Here is a 17,415-nt window from a genome sequence, read left to right as displayed (position 1 = left end):
AGTGGCTACCTTTACTCATGATGTGTGTGTTTGCTGATCACCCATGAGTGAAGAAATTAGTTGTCTCCTGTTAATTATAAGAGCACACAAATACAGAAAAAGCACTGGCGGTAATCACAGGGGTTCTAGATATCTTGGAGGAGATATGACTAGATGGTTTATGTATCATCTCTTCATGAGGTTTTAGAGTGATCTCTGCTCACATGTAAGATGAATGCTGGGATTATAAAATCAAATCAAAGAACAATTTACATACACCATACATAATATTGTGATTGCACAATCTTGCCTGTTTTTGTTTTGCTGCAAACTCTGCTGTTAGCTCAGCAGCACATAAAAAGTAAAGATCTTTCAATGAGATGTTGGGGTAGTGGATTGCAGATGTGGATGGGAAGATGCAACACCGCTTCCTCTTCACAAAGATGCAGAGGTAAATTTCTCGTTATTGAAGTGTTTTCAACACACCTTGTGAACCAGTATCGATCTCAGTCCCTCCAAAAGTTTGCCCTTGTTTTCATTGCCTTGAACGCTTGACTTACGAAATTATTCAAATCCTTTTTCCTTCACTTCAGTCGCCTCACTTCCTTGCAGTAGATAAAACAGTGATAAAACAGTTCAGTTCCTTAGAAACAATGGCTCTAGGAATGCTATCGACACTTGTACTAATGATTCAGGTAGAATATTTGAGTTCTGTCAGCAGATGTTCAGATGTTCTGTAAAAGGGGGCACCCAAACACCAAGGTCCCTTTACGCATGTGGGGCATTTTTTTGTGCCTGTGGCAGAAAATGTTACCACATAAATTACAGGACTTTTCTCTAGTTTAATTTGTTAAGTAACTGTTTTCATTGTAAAATGTCTTGGAAATGAGATATTGTCAAAAAGCTGTTTTTGGGTGCCATTTTTCCAATATGGTGGCATGAGCGGCAAATGAAAATTTGAAAAGAGCATATCAAAATCTAAAATAATACTAATTTTTAAAACTCGCAGAAAACTTTCCAGTTTTGAACACCAAGTGACTGTACTACACTATGTGCTGCTGGAGGTGATATGCCCTTGTCTTCTTTAACAAGAAATATTTCAGGTTATTAAAAAAAAATTAAAAAGTTAAAGCCTTCAGTCCTTCATCAGAAAATATCTTTGGGATACTTTGCTGTTTATTTTTGTACAGAGGATTGCAGTTACCTTCAGCAGGAGAAATATTCAGTACTGCCAATACACACACAAAAGTAGACAACACTAACCTAGCTTTCAAAACTATTGGTTGCTTCTTCACTTAGGAGAGGAAGATAGAGTGGGAAATGTTAAAAAGGAAGGGCAGATCCCTCTCATCCTGGGACTCACATTGCGTGTGTGGCAGAATTGTTTAACATTGCTAAGGTTGCCTCTGTCATCCTCCCTACAAGTGGTCCCTCTCACCCTGGAGTTTCAAGTGAAAAGATCTTCTTTTTTAACTTTCATCAGCCTATCCCTCTCTCTTCCTCCTCGTGGAAGGAACTAATAGTCCTGAGAGCTGGGATGGTGTAGTGTCCCTTACATATGTTTGTTGATGGTACTAAATATTTTGTCTCCTGAAAGTAAGTACTGGCCATTAATTCTGTCTCATAATCTCATAAACCTCATTCAAAACAAGAAAAGTAAAAGATATATAGTAATTTTAAAAAAAGCACTGGTAAAGGCAAAATTTTTTTGTTATCTTATGACTAGATCTTTTCATCTTCTGTTCTTAATGTCGTGAACTTTTTGTGCAGGTGTCATATGTAGTTTTGAAGCCAGATGCTATCAGCAAGGGGAAACCAATAACTGGGAGTGTTGCTCTCAAACATGGAAACAAAGTGGAGCCTCTGTCAGAGCTTCCGAGTAGTGTGCTTGCTGCAGCAGGCAGCGGGGGATCGGGCAGTACCTCTGCAGTGTCGGCGAAGAACTCACTAGTTGTGTCAAGGCCAGTGGCATCGGGTGCTGAGAACACAACAGGGCCGTGGCTGTGCTATTCATGTGGAAATGATGGTGACCCTGTAAACTTCGAAACCTACTACCTGTATCGCCGCCATTTACAGGACATTCATATGGAGAAAATTGATGCACGCATTTGTGAACACTGTGGTCACCGTGCGAGCAAGCGGAACTTACTGCTGTACCACCTGTATACAAGGCACAATGTACCCCCACCGCGCAATTGCCAGTTTCCTCGTTGTGACCAGTGTGAATATGTGGCACTCTCAGAAAGCCTGCTGATAAAACATCGCAACAACCACACAAACAACCGTGAATTTGTATGCAAGGTAAATATAGTACAATCTTATATTTTGATCATAATTATGGGTAGCATGTTGTATTTAAAATAAGGAGAGAGACACAAAAAACAATAAATTAAAAACAGATAGGTGTAGGAAGAGACTGGAAGGATACAGAAGGAGTTGATTTTGTTTTGAAATAAAAGTAGATTTTTCTTTGTGAAAGGAAAAAACAACTATGAGAATCTGCAGAGGTTGCAAGATATATGTTTATATAAGTACATATCGAACAGTGTAACATTTTCATGCTGTAGCAGCAAGCATGTAAACAAATGCAGTCCACTCTCTTGCATATGTATAGTGAAAGAATGATGCCATTGTATGTAACTCATCTCTTGAACTAGAATCATTTAAAGCAGTCTTCAGATCCTGGATGAATTTTAATTCTGTTGTTACTCACTGCACCAACTGCCAAAATTGATGAAATGTAATGTTTAACCAACATCCTTCCATTTTGTTTTATTCATACTCTCTTTGTTTTTAATTGTTCCTGTGATCAGATGTCCATTGTACCTTCTTACAACCTCTCATTCATTTCAGACAGTATTGCCTAATCGAAAATTTGATTGTTTACTTGAAATTTTCGCCCTCTGTTTATCACCTTGTCTCATTTTAGATTTTATTTTGGCTTTTACATACCCACAGCACATTGTAGTATTTGCGTAAGTACTTTTTAAATAATTGCCCGTTGTATACATGTAATATTCATTTTCTAAGATGCTAAACTTGCTGCTTTACATTCCTGTTCTTAAATAAATTATCATAATGTACATTTCTAACTTCCTGCATGAATGTGTGTCTTTCTGCTCTTGTATCTATTATTTCATTATATTTGATCACTTTATATTATATATTGTATTGTGTGTGTGTGGGGGGGGGGGGGGAGACCTAGAAAAGAAACAATGGAGAGGCTTCGTCCTGCCATAACCCTCAGTGATTCACAAGCCCACAACAGGCCACAGCAGTCCACCCACTCCACCGCCGCCCCACATCGAACCCAGGGTTATTGTGCAGTTTGGCCCCCAGTGGACCCCCCTCTCCCAGGAACATCTTAGCAAAGAAAATCTGAAATGCTTAATTTCATTTTCAAGTGTTCCTTTACAAAGGAAAACCCCACAGAATTGCTGCAATTTAATCCTCGTTCCCCTAAAAAGATGAATGAAATAAGTATTAGTGTCAGTGGAGTTGAGAAACAGCTGAAATCGTTAAAATTGAACAAAGCTCCAGGCCCCAATAGAACCCCTGTCAGATTCTATACAGAATTTGTGGCTGAGTTAGCTCCTCTTCTAACTATAATCTGTCATTGATCCCTCAAACAAAAAACCATGCCCAGTTCTTGGAAAGAGGCACAGGTCACACCCACCTACAAGAAGGGTAGTAGAAGTGATCCACAAAACTACCATCCAATATCCTTGATATCGATTTGTTGTAGAATCTTATAACATATTCTGAGCTCAAACATAATGAGGTATCTTGAACAGAATGACCTCAATGCCAACCAGCATGGATTTCGAAAACATCGATCATGTGAAATCCAGCTCGCACTTCTCTTACATGATATACTGGAAGATTTAGATCAAGGCAACCAGAAAAGCATTTGACTCAGTACCACACCCACGCTTATTATCAAAAGATCATCATATGGGGTATCAAGTGAAATTTGCAACTGGATTGAGGACCTTTTGGTAGGGAGGACACAGCATATTACCCTGGATGAAGTGTCATTATCAGATGTAGAAGTAACTTCGGTTGTGTCCCAGGGAAGAGTTTTGGGACCCTTGCTTTTCAAATTGTTTATTAATGAGCTTGCAGACAACGTTAATAGTAAAATCAGGCTTTTTGCAGATGATGCAGTTGTCTATAATGAAGTACTGTGTGAAAGAAGCTGCATAAATATTCAGTCAGATCTTGATAAGATTTCAGTGTGGCGCAGAGATTGTCAGTTTGTCCAGAAGTGTAAAAATTTGCACTTCACAAAATGAAAAAACTTGGTATCCTGTGACTATAATACCAATGAGACACTGTTGGAATCAGCCAACTTGTACAAATACCTGGGTGTAACACTTTGTAGGGATATGATACAGAATGAACACACAGGGTCAGTCATCGATACATCAGGTAGTAGACTTCAGTTTATTGATAGAATACTAGGGCAGTGCAATCAGTCTACAAAGGTAATTGGTTACCAGTTGTACAATATTGCTCAAGTGTGTGGGACCCGTACCAAATAGGACTAGCAGGGGATATTGAATATATACAGAGAAGGGCAGCACAGATGGTCACAGGTTTGTGTAATTCTTGGGAGAGTGGTGCAAAGATACTGAAGGAACTGAACTGGAAGACTCTTGAAGATAGATGTAAACTATCCTGAGAAAGTTTTATTTTTATTTTCATTAACAAAGTTTCAAGAACTGACTTTAAATAATTACTCTGAGAATATATTACAACCCCCTATGTATTGCTCACATGGGGATCGTGAAGATAAGATTAGAATAATTATTGCATGCACAGAGGCATACAGTCAATCATTCTTCCCACACTCCATATGTAAATGGAACAGGAAGAAACCCTAATAACTGGTACAGTGGGATGTATCCTCTGTCATGCTGCTCACAGTGGTTTGCAGAGTATAGATGTAGATGTAGAAATCCAATACTGAGTGGTGAAACAGAGATTATGAGATACCATCGGTGTTACAAAAAGTTGGAAAGTGATATCAGAATTAGGGGAACTACTAATGATCGTAGAGTTTATTAATGGCTAAATCAAAATTTATAACAGATGTTCTTAACAAATGGTTAGTAGTTTGGGCATGTGAAGAGAATGAAGGTTAACTGCTAGTGGAAACAATACTTGGATAGAAATGTGCATAGGAGAAGATCAATAGGGTGACCCAGAAAAAGTTGGCTGGACCAGGTTAAGGAATATCCGAAGAACGGAAGGGAAAACTGGGAAACAATATCAAGGCAAGAAGTAGAGGGCGACCCTAAAATCCCTTAACATTTGAAAATGCACGGATTCATGGAATAATGGTGGTAGAGAGGTCAAAGTTGATACACATGCTTGAAATGACAAGGGGTTTTATTGAAACCAAAAACAAGTGCAGAAATTGGCAAACAGATGGAACTGGACTGCAAGATGTCAGTAACACCACATGAGAATCGTATATAAAAAGTGTTGTAGTGAAGAAGGGAGACAGGTCATCTGCAGCCTGGCTGATAAACACCTGCTGGAAGCTAAGACTTTTTCACAAAATGCCACTCCACCCCATATTGCTACATGTGTGAAAGTCCCTAGACCTCAGTCTGTGTGATTATTGGTTGTGCAGTTGCCTGAAGTCTCAAGTCTACTGCATTCATCTGATCTATCATCGGGGATGCTAAAAGACAATATCCAACAGTAATTTTTCTCCTTACATACTAATAAGCTGTACAGTGCTGTTCACAACATTGTCCCTGAACTATAGGTATTGTTGATGAATGATGGCCAACACGTTGAGTGTTTGGTATGAAGTACATAGTCTTTTTTAAAAATCAATTATTCCACTAATTATTGTTTGTGTATCATATAAAGTGCCATCTGTTGGTCATTTTGTGCACTTTCTTTGGTTTCAGTAAAACCCCATATCATTTCAAACATGTTTTTCAGTTTATACCTCTCTGCTTACTTTAATCTGTGAAATATGAATTTTCAAATGTTAACGGACTTTTGTGTCACCCTGTACATCAAGATAGAGCAACATGGAGACAAGTTGTTCATAAACACCATACCCAGCTCACAGGAAGGATACAAAGATGATGATGTTCTTAGCAAAGGATGTAGAGTAAATTTTCAACATGGCTGATAATTGAAAGAATAGGAAAATGGTCTTCAAAGTATTTCAGAACATCAACATATATTTTATCAAGAAAATATATGGATGTGAAACTGTCAGGAAGTATTTAGAAAGCAATACATAATGCCATTTTACTTCATCCTCTGTGTCTTGTTCCCCACATGAGTTTAAAAACTTTCTTCACTAGTATCCTTCGTGGCGGTGTCCAGTTCTGTTGCATTCCATCCCAGTGATGGTCCATGTGAATGCACACATTTGTAATGCATTGTGGAATGTTTTGACAAATTATTATGTGACACGCATGTGAATGTAACTTTAGTCTTTCTCATTTGAGAGTTATTCTGTCATCTCAAGACATGTTTTGTAGACTTAATGTGAATTTTTAGAGAAAAAGTGTGAAATTTTAACAGTAGGCTTGAAAAAAGTGTGCCAAGAGGAATAAGGTATATACATGTAGATTTGGCACAATATGCAAATACCAGTTCTTTATATTTTTAACAAAATTATTTTTATGCGGGTTTTTAAATGTCACCATTTTGAATAGGTGAAATGAATGTTACAGATTTTATATATTTATATGTTTGAACATGGGTACCTTGTTCCAATAAATGTGCTAAAGAATAAAAAAAATTATAATATGTTTTATTAGAATGTATTTGAAAATTTTCTTCTACAAAGAAATATCAGATAAGAAAATAGATGAACTTCTCACTGTATTAATTCAGTGAACCATTACTCAATTCTAGAATCAGAAATTCTTGCTGTGACAAAGCAAATCTTCAAAATAGTCCGACTGAGTTGTATTATGAAAGTAACCAGAATTCTTTGCTGTGAAAATAGCAAGCCCTGAGTGCTCTTATAGAAGCATGGTTTATGTCTGTATCCACAAAAGCTGTTCAAATTGGATGTCCCTCTGTTAAGTACTTCTGAAGTTATAAGGTAACCCCCCCACCTCTCAAAGTTGAGAAAATAATATGATATGTTGCCAATGTTCTCAATATGGTTCTTGGATTTATTCGAATCCAGCCTAGTGAATGACCTTGACAACAAAAAGTGAGTCTACAGTCAAAGGAGTGGATTTTCCACCCCTGTGCATCTTCCCTATTAACAGCTCCAGCTGTATACAGTAGGTTTTGTCAGACAACCAAGATTTGATACGTGAAGTTTAGACTATATTGCAGTAATTAATAAATAGTGTAATAGGTTAAATAAAATGAATGAAAATTCAGTGGAAACAAAATAAAAAAGAATGTAGCCAACACAGTGGGGAAGTTACATTGAATAATGTGTATTGCTCATTTATAACACTAACAGAACTATGATAGCTTCACATAAAGTAAGGCTGTCATCAATTCAAAGTCTGTTTTGATCACAACAAAGCTTAAGTAGGCACGCACCTGTTGGAGGTGGTGTGCCTTTGCCTTTTTATGACATTTGAGCCAATTACCCAGCCAGTTATAGGGAGACCTAGCTCGGCATTTTTCACATCAGCGAATATTGCCAGGGGGCCTTACATAAAATCCTGGCAATGCGATAATATCAAATTCATCAGAGATGTACTTCATTGTATGCCAAACTTCATCACGAAATAGACTAACACTAGTGCAAAATTAAAGTCTTCCAGTCAAAAACATTCAATGCTCAAAAGCGCCATGGAAATGCCGTAAGTCCACATACACTAATCAAAATTCTATCACCCGCAAAATTCCAAAACATTGAAACAGTGTGACTGCACTGCCGCTTAGAAACTAAGTTCAGCTCTTGATGAAAACTACTCACTCACCAACCACTGTTCACAGGAAACTACTTACTCCAAATAATGACTACAAGGCGCAGCAGTGCTGCTTATTTAGAAACTTGAAAAAAGCAAACAATGCTAGTCATGTAAAAACTTGTTCAGAATTATATTAAAATAATCATAACTGAAAATATATTGCTTTTCGTAACACTAAAAATTTTCCAACAAAACATTATTGCATACATATTGCACTAAATATTAATGAAAACAAGAAAATACAAGTAAATATTTATATATCTAAAAACAAAGATGATGTGACTTACCAAATGAAAGTGCTGGCAGGTCTATAGACACACAAACATACACACAAAATTCAAGCTTTCGCAACCAACAGTTGCTTCGTCAGGAAAGAGGGAAGGAGAGGGAAAGACGAAATGATGTGGGTTTTAAGGGAGAGTGTAAAAGGAGTCATTCCAATCCCGGGAGCGGAAAGACTTACCTTAGGGGAGAAAAAAGTACAGGTATACACTCGCGCGCGCGCAAGCAGACGCTTGTGTCTGTGTATGTGCGGATGGATATATGTGTGTGTGTGTGTGTGTGTGTGTGTGTGTGTGTGTGTGTGTGTGTGCGTGCGTGCGTGCGTGCGTGCGTGCGCGCGCGCGCGCGAGTGTATACCTGTCCTTTTTTCCCCCTAAGGTAAGTCTTTCTGTTGCCGGGATTGGAGTGACTCCTTACCCTCTCCCTTAAAACCCACATCCTTTCGTCTTTCCCTCTGCTTCCCTCTTTCCTGACGAAGCAACCGTTGGTTGCGAAAGCTTGAATTTTGTGTGTATGTTTGTGTTTGTTTGTGTGTCTATCGACCTGCCAGCACTTTCATTTGGTAAGTCACATCATCTTTGTTTTTAGATATATTTTTCCCACGTGGAATGTTTCCTTCTATTATATTCAAGTAAATATTTATGTACACACAAGTGTGTCATATCAAAACAGATTCCAATTTCCTGCTCATTTACACAGTATCCTTGGTTTTTATGTAGTACACAACAAATTTGAATTATGGCTGATTTAATTGGTGGTATCAAATTGCATAATAGTTATTTTGACATTTAAATGTATTTTATATGTAAATAAAAACACATTTAGGACAAGAGTAAAGATGTGAGGTAACACATGCTGGCATAATGAAATATGATTGTTGAGTGCTTTTGGTTCTGGTAAATTTGTAGCAGGGTTTTAATCAATATTGGGTTTACTCTGGATCCAGTAATTTCCAGGTAAACTAGGTTGATGTGTTTTCATTGTACAGTACAGCTCCAGTTCGATGTAATAGTTAATGATTGTGACTACTTTGATTGCCAGTTGGATAATTTAAAGTGTTCTTGCTGTGATTGTTTACAAAAATCAGTGTCAATCATACAGCATCATGTAATGCTGCATTAAACTTGTGTCATTGAGCTACACAATTTGATATGCTCATTATTACGTCAAAAATGTAAGAAAAGACCATAAAGAAGACATGGGAAGTTGCAGACAGGCACAATTAATGCCGGCTCGAGATGCTGGAGTTGGCGGTGATGTGTGCGTGAGTTGTTCTTGCTTGTGTCTGTGAATGAATGATGTGTATCTCTCTTTCACTGATGAAGACTGTGGCCGAAAGGTGTAAGCAAGTGTCTTTTTAAGTGTGCCTATCTGCAATGTGATGTGTCTTCTTTATGGTAAGTAGCAATCTGTCTTTTCCTACATTGTTGATATTCCTACCTGGAATTTACATTGTTTCATTACTAGGTCAATTTAATTCAACTTTAATATTTTTCCATGTAATATTTGAGAGTGATATTTCACAGTTGCAAAGTGACACGTTTGCCAGTTTACCATGCATCTATAGCCTCATTCAAGGGTTTCCATCCACTACCTGTGGCCATCCTAATAAACCTCAATCATTCTGCTTTGCTTCACTCCACCCTGCTGCCTGGTCAAGCCGATAACCAGGTGGGTTTGTAAACTAACAAAGTAAAGGGAAGGGAAGTGGAATGAGTAGTTCAGAATAACTTGCAATGAAAAACTGTTTTTATGAGATGTACAGCAGACCGGCCATTAAAATAAATATTAAAATCAGTGCACAAGGTAGTGTATTCATTGTGCTTGAGTCATTTGTAAAAACAGTGCCCCTGAAAGGTGGGAACCTCAGTTCAAATCCTGGTGTGCCATCCAGGTTTAGCTTGTCACAGTTGTCATGTTATAGTTATGGCAGGTTCAGATAAATTAATAACTTGATTAGGATGACACTGACTTTGAAGGCAGATATGTAGTGTCCCAGTCTAGCCCACAACAAATGTCATTGTGTCTACTTTGAAATGAAACGGTTCACAGGAAATAGTACTTCAGCCTTTCATATTACGGGTTAACTGGCCATGTACTTCACTTCTTTCTGTGTCATACTGATATAATGAATGGTGTGGATAATTTTATCATCTTGTCCGTTAATGATGGCGGTTGTTGTTGATGCCATTGCAGTGTTCAGTTCAGAGACTGATTTGATGCAGCTCTCAAAGATAGTTTATCCTGTGCTGGTGTCTTCATCCCTGCGTAATAACTGCCAGTAGAACCGGATTACTGTTTCAAGCCTTGGTCTCCCCGCACAATTTTCGCCCTCTACGCTTCCCTTCGTTGCCAAAATATTAAAGGTAGATGATGACTTTTTGAGCTGTGATTGAATGCTTTTGATAAATTTTATAAGGAAACAAATATAACAGAGGTTGTTCACAGCACATCCAGTTGTAGATACCTCATAACCCCCTTCGCACCTGCTCCTGAGCAATAAATACTTTCATTCTAAATAAATAACTGCTGCAGAACAGTTGCCTGTAAGCTATTAAGAAAGAAAATAAGCAAAAAAGGAAACAAAAGAGGGAGGATATGCATAATTAGGTGAGTTGTATTACCTTAATGTGACAAGTTTAAGAGTTTCTGTAACATAATGCTGCGATTATCACAGTCAGTTTTGTATATGGATCAATCCAAGTGAAGTGATCCATTAAAAATATAGTTGGTTGCTTGACCATTTTTAAATATTTTGGTTTTTTAAAATATGTGATCACCCTATAGTTGAGAAGTTCAAAACAGTTTTTTAAAATTACCTTGCACCATTGCTGAACGGGAGCCATTTTTACTCATAAGTGCATGATTCTCTTTTAGTTTGGAGACATTAATGTTAATTTGAATATCTGTGCATTTGGTTACATTACAACATTGCAGTTGACATAATTGTTTTTAGAAAAGTCTCCTCTACAACATTGTTTATTATCCAAAACACCCTAAATTCGAAAATAACCAGTTAAAATGACCTCCAGATTTTGGTGTTGAAAATGTAGAACATCCACTTTTTAGACCCAAGCTAAGGAGTGATTTATCAGAGTATTTTTTTCTCTTGTTAGGTATTATAAAGTACTAACCATATATAGAGCAAGAGCAATGACAAATGTTTCCTTATTTTTTTTATAATTTTTTGAAATTTGAAAATCTTTATTTTTTGTCAAGTTTGGGGCTAGTTATCTCTGGTGGGACTGAATAAAAAATTTGATTTTTGCAAATTTTGTACACCTGCAAAAATTTCAGCATTGATATTTGACTGTGGACAAAGATACGAATTTTTGAAAATGAGGAGCCGGCTGGAGTGGCTGAGCGGTTAAAGGCGCTACAGTCTGGAACCGCACGACCGCTACGGTCGCAGGTTCAAATCCTGCCTTGGGCATGGATGTGTGTGATGTCCTTAGGTTAGTTAGGTTTAAGTAGTTCTAAGTTCTAGGGGACTTATGACCACAGCAGTTGAGTCCCATAGTGCTCAGAGCCATTGGAACCATTTTTGAAAATGAGGAAATAATTCACATTACACTACAATTGATCTTATGGCTGTTGCTGAATTCATGTGTGATATTGGCTACAGGTAATCAGTCATTACTGAAGTTAAGGTACTGAATTATATGCAAATACAAAATAAATATTTTCAGTTAACATACTTTTGAGATGTGGTGCTTCCTAGTCCTAGTCGTGATTGTTAATAACACTTATTTCTTCAGACAGGTTTTGTGATATAGAATAAGACCACCAAGTTGCTCTGGGAAGTTCAAGCACTAAAAGCATACTGAATATGTTTTTTATTAGTATCCACTGTCACTAACTAGTAGATTTCTAGAGTGATGTTCTTGAGCCAGAAAACTGGCAAAAATGCACAAAAACGTGATTGTTTTCCAAACTTATTCTTTCAAACTGTGCAAACCATCATACACACATGCCACTATGTCCCTCAGTGTTAAAGACAGAGATGTAATTTTACTGACACAATGATCATTGTAAATTTCTGTTTCTGACCTTGCAAAGTATAGCACTAAGTTTTCTACAATACCAAGGAATTTGTGGAATTGCCTTGTTCTTTTTATTGCTGTGCAGGTTTCAAATCCGGTTTGAAGAGTTGTTTTGATCTGAAGAACAATCTCTTCTTTCTTGATGATGAGAAACAGGTGATACCTTTAATGGTATCCTATATATTGTAAGAATTTGGTCTGTGGTCATTCTTTGTAGGCTGGCTTTACTCACTTGACATTTTATTGTACTTCCTACTCCATAGCATGTGTTTTACGAGGGCAAGAGGCAAGAAAGTGCCATTTGACTATCACTTCTGTCTGAAAAGTATATCAGATTCTCAACCTTCGGCAATTTTTCTATTATGTAGTTTGTTACATACATTTTAAATGCATCGATAACTAAAGTGTTGTGCTCAAAGTAATCACTTGGAATGCAAATCGAAGAACTGTAACTTCATCATTCTCATTTTTGAAATACAGAACAAATGGATGCACTGTTGCCTGGTCGGGCATTGATCCAGTGGTACCCTTATATTTCATCCTGAACCACAAATGTACTGTTTTCTGCAAAATCAGGTAGGAATATGCATTCAGTTACATAAAGTTGTACTTTTTTATCCTTCACAAACTTGCTTTGATTATAGATACATAGTGGTGATTTTTAAGATTTTCTTAGTTATCAATTAAAGATCCAAAGTACTCTTCCTGAGATTTAACCAATATTTTCATTTGAGCTCTGTTGGTTATGACCCACTGTTTGAAGGTAAAACTGTCAGGAATTTCTCCTCAAATTTGTTAAATAGTTGGAGAGTGGTTTCTTTACCAGAGCATTTATCACACAAACTCATCATCCATTCATAATTGTTAGTGTCACAGACCATTAAATCTAATAACTCTGTGTAATTAACATCACGGAGATTTGCTCTTGCAGTCATCATTTTGACATGTTGATGATACAAACAAACACATACAGTGTGTATTCCTGAGGAGCTGGTAAAAATACACCACTTAGGGCAAAGGTCACAAAATTTTTACGGTCCAATTTTGCATTGGTTACTTTTAGCTCCCTTTATAACAACTCTTTTCCTATCTTTGCTACGACCCATTCTACTGTTTTCATTGTCTTCAAAAAAACTGCTGGATCTTTTAAGTTGTTCTTCACTTATACTTAGTCCTTTCTTATTTCCTAAAACTGATAGTATGCCTTGCTCTTTCACTGATTTTCGGGTTAGTCTGATCATCTGATCAGAAATGTTGAACTCGTGAACTGTTTTTTCTCTTGATCATGAGTCAGGGAGCAGACTTGAAACTTTAACTCTTTCCTCTCTAGGTGTCACTGGACACTCACTTTCAAATTTTTTGATTAAGCTCAAATACTCAGTGTTGGATGATTGGTATCTGCATTATTAAACCATGATTCTAAGTCTTTTCTAATTTTGTATGAAATTCATTGTATCTTGCTTTCAATAGCAGCTTTTCCTTTTCTGCTACTCAGTTTCCTTCTTTTTGAAGCAGGAGATACCTCTATATTAGAAAATTAAAATACAATTTGCTAATAGCTTCCTCTGTGGGAATATAAATGTCATTAACAAGGTTTCATGATTCTGGCAGAATATATTTTTTCTCATGATGCCCACAAAGTGATGATACAGAACAACTTACATCTACATCTTCATGGTTACTCTGCAATTAAGTGCCTGGCAGAGGGTTCAACGAACCATTTTCATACTACTTCTGTACCATTCCACTCTCGAATGGCATGTGGGGAAAAGGAACACCTAAATCTTTCTGTTCGAGCTCTGATTTCTCTTATTTTATTGCAATAATCATTTCTCCCTACGTAGATGGGTGTCAACAAAATATTTTCGCATTCAGAAGAGAAAGTTGCTGATTGAAATTTCGTGAATAGATCTCGCCGCAAAGAAAACCGCCTTTGTTACAGTAACTACCACGCCAACTCATGTATCATATCAGTGACACTCTCATCCTTATTGCGCGATAACACGAAACGAGCTGCCCTTTGCACTTTTTCAATGTCCTCCATAAATCCCAACTGGTAAGGATCCCACACTGTGCAGCTATATTCCAGCAGAGGACGGACAAGTGTAATGTAGGCTGTCTCTTTAGTGGGTTTGTTGTATTTTCTAAGTGTTTTGCCAATAAAGCACAGTCTTTGTTTCGCTTTCCCCACAATGTGGTCTTTCCAATTTAAGTTGCTCGTAATTGTAATCCCTAGGTATTTAGTCGAATTGACAGCCCTTAGTTGTGTGCGATTTATTGTATACCCAAAATTTATCGGATTTCTTTTAGCACCCATGTGGATGACCTCGCACTTTTCTTTGTTAAGTGCCAATTGCCACTTTTCGCACAATACAGAAATTCTCTCTAGATCATTTTGTAATTGGAATTGATAGTCTGATGATTTTACTAGACGGTAAATTACAGTGTCATCTGCAAACGATCTAAGGGGCTGCACAGATTATCACCTAGATCATTTATGTAAATCAGGAACAGGAGAGGGCCTATGACACTACCTTGCAGAATGTCAGATATCACTTCTGTTCTACTTGATGATTTACCGTCCATCACTAAGAACTGTGACCTCTCTGAGAGGAAATCATGAATCCAGCCACACAACTGACATGATACTCCATATGCACGCAATTTGATTAATAGTCGCTTATGAGGAACGGTATCAAAAGCCTTCTGGAAATCTAGGAATATGGAATCGGTCTGAGATCCCTTGCTGACAGCACTCATTACTTCATGGGAATAAAGAGTTGCACAAGAACAATATTTTCTGAATCCGTGCTGGAGTCATTTTCTTCGAGGTGATTCATAATGTTAGAGTACAATATATGCTCCAAAATCCTACTGCAAATTGAGGTCAGTGATATGGGTCTGTAATTCAGTGGGTTATTCCTATTTCCTTTCTTGAATATTGGTATGACCTGTGCTACTTTCCAGTCTTTAGGAACTGCGCTTTCGTCAAGTGAGTGGTTGTATATGATTGCTAAGAAAGGCGTTATTGTATCTGCATACTCTGAAAGGAACATGATTGGTATAACATCTCGACCGGAAGACTTGCCTTTCTTAAGTGATTTGTTTCACAACACCTAAGATATCTACCCCCTCCCCCCCATGAACCATGGACCTTGCTGTTGGTGGGGAGGTTTGCGTGCCTTAGCGATACAGATAGCCGTACCATAGGTGCAACCACAACGGAGGGGTATCTGTTGAGAGGCGAGACAAACGTGTGGTTCCTGAAGAGGGGCAGCAGCCTTTTCAGTAGTTGCAGGGACAACAGTAGTTGCAGGGGCAACAGTCTGGATGATTGACTGATCTGGCCTTGTAACACTAACCAAAACGGCCTTGCTGTGCTGGTACTGCGAACGGCTGAAAGCAAGGGGAAACTACAATCGTAATTTTTCCCGAGGGCAAGCAGCTTTACTGTATGATTAAATGATGATGGCTTCCTCATGAGTAAAATATTCTGGAGGTAAAATAGTCCCCATTCGGATCTCCGGGCGGGGACTACTTAGGAGGACGTTGTTATCAGGAGAAAGAAAACTGGCATTCTACGTATCGGAGCGTGGAATGTCAGAGCCCTTAATCGACAAGGTAGGTTAGAAAATTTAAAAAGGGAAATGGATAGGTTACAGTTAGATACAGTGGTAATTAGTGAAGTTTGGTGTCAAGAGGAACAAGACTTCAGGTCAGGTGAGTACAAGGTTATAAATACAAAATCAAATAGTGGTAACGCAGGAGTAGGTTTAATAATGGGAAAATAGGAATGCGGGTAAGCTACTACAAACAGCATAGTGAACGCATTATTGTGGCCAAGATAGATACGAAGCCCACGCCTACCACAGTAGTACAAGTTTATATGCCAACTAGCTCCGCAGATGATGAAGAGATTGATGAAATGTATTATGAGATAAAAGAAATTATTCAGATGTTGAAGGGAGACGAAAATTTAATAGTCATGGGTCACTGGAATTTGATAGTAGTAAAAGGAAGACAAGGAAACATAGTAGGTGAATATGGAATAGGAGTAAGGAATGAAAGAGGAAGCCGCCTGGTAGAATTTTGCACAGAGCATAATTTAATCATAGCTAATATTTGGTTCAAGAATCATAACAGAAGGTTGCATACAAGGAAGAAGCCTGGAGATACTGGAAGGTCTCAGATAGATTATATAATGGTAAGACAGAGATTCAGAAACCAGGTTTTAAATTGTCAGACATTTCCAGGGGCAGATGTGGACTCTGACCACAATCTATTGGTTATGAACTGTAGATTAAAACTGAAGAAGCTGCAAAAAGCAGTAATTTGAGGAGATGGAACCTGGATAAACTGAAAGAACCATAGGTTGTAGAGAGCTTCAGGGAGAGCATAAGGGAACGATTGACAAGAATAGGGGAAAGAAATACAGTAGAAGAAGAATGGTTAGCTTTGAGAGATGAAATAATGAAGGCAGCAGAGGATCAAGTAGGTAAAAAGACGAGGTCTAGTAGAAATCCTTTTGTAACAGAAGAAATATTGAATTTAATTGATGAAAGGAGAAAATATAAAAATGCAATGAATGAAACGGGCAAAAAGGAATACAAACGTCTCAAAAATGAGACGACAGGAAGTGCAAAATGGCTAAGCAGGGATGGCTAAAGGACAAATGTAAGGATGTAGAGTTGCATATCACTAGGGGTAAGATAGATACTGCCGACAGGAAAATTAAAGAGACCTTCGGAGAAAAGAGAACCACTTGTATGAATATCAAGAGCTCAGATGGAAACCCAGTTCTAAGCAAAGAGGGGAAAGCAGAAAGGTGGAAGGAGTATATAGAGGGTCTACACAAGGGTGATGTACTTGAGGACAATATTATGGAAATGGAAGAGGATGTAGATGAAATGGGAGATATGATACTCCGTGAAGAGTTTGATAGAGCACTGAAAGACCTAAGTCGAAACAAGGCCCCGGGAGTAGACAGCATTCCATTAGAACTACTGACGGCCTTGGGAGAGCCAGTCCTGACAAAAGTCTACCATCTGGTGAGCAACATGTACGAGACAGGCGAAATTCCCTCAGACTTCAAGAAGAATATAATAATTCCAATCCCAAAGAAAGCAGGTGTTGACAGATGTGATAATTACCGAACTATCAGTTTAATAAGTCACAGCTGCAAAATACTA

At 37.9% G+C, this 17,415-nt stretch overlaps 1 protein-coding gene across 3 annotated transcripts in view; it reads left to right on the top strand.

Annotated features, from left to right (window-relative positions):
* Nucleotides 1-17,415, top strand: part of LOC126094645 (uncharacterized) — a 103,235-nt gene that overhangs the window by 75,500 nt on the left and 10,320 nt on the right. For all 3 annotated transcript variants that reach the window (XM_049909141.1, XM_049909142.1, XM_049909140.1), the window contains one exon: nucleotides 1,750-2,280. In XM_049909141.1, the coding sequence (XP_049765098.1) occupies nucleotides 1,750-2,280 (531 nt within the window). The remainder of the gene's footprint in view (nucleotides 1-1,749; nucleotides 2,281-17,415) is intronic.

The sequence above is a fragment of the Schistocerca cancellata genome, chromosome 8 (genome assembly GCF_023864275.1).
Source record: "Schistocerca cancellata isolate TAMUIC-IGC-003103 chromosome 8, iqSchCanc2.1, whole genome shotgun sequence".
Classification (NCBI taxonomy): Eukaryota; Metazoa; Arthropoda; class Insecta; order Orthoptera; family Acrididae; genus Schistocerca; species Schistocerca cancellata.
This window is presented reverse-complemented; position numbering and strand designations above follow the sequence as displayed.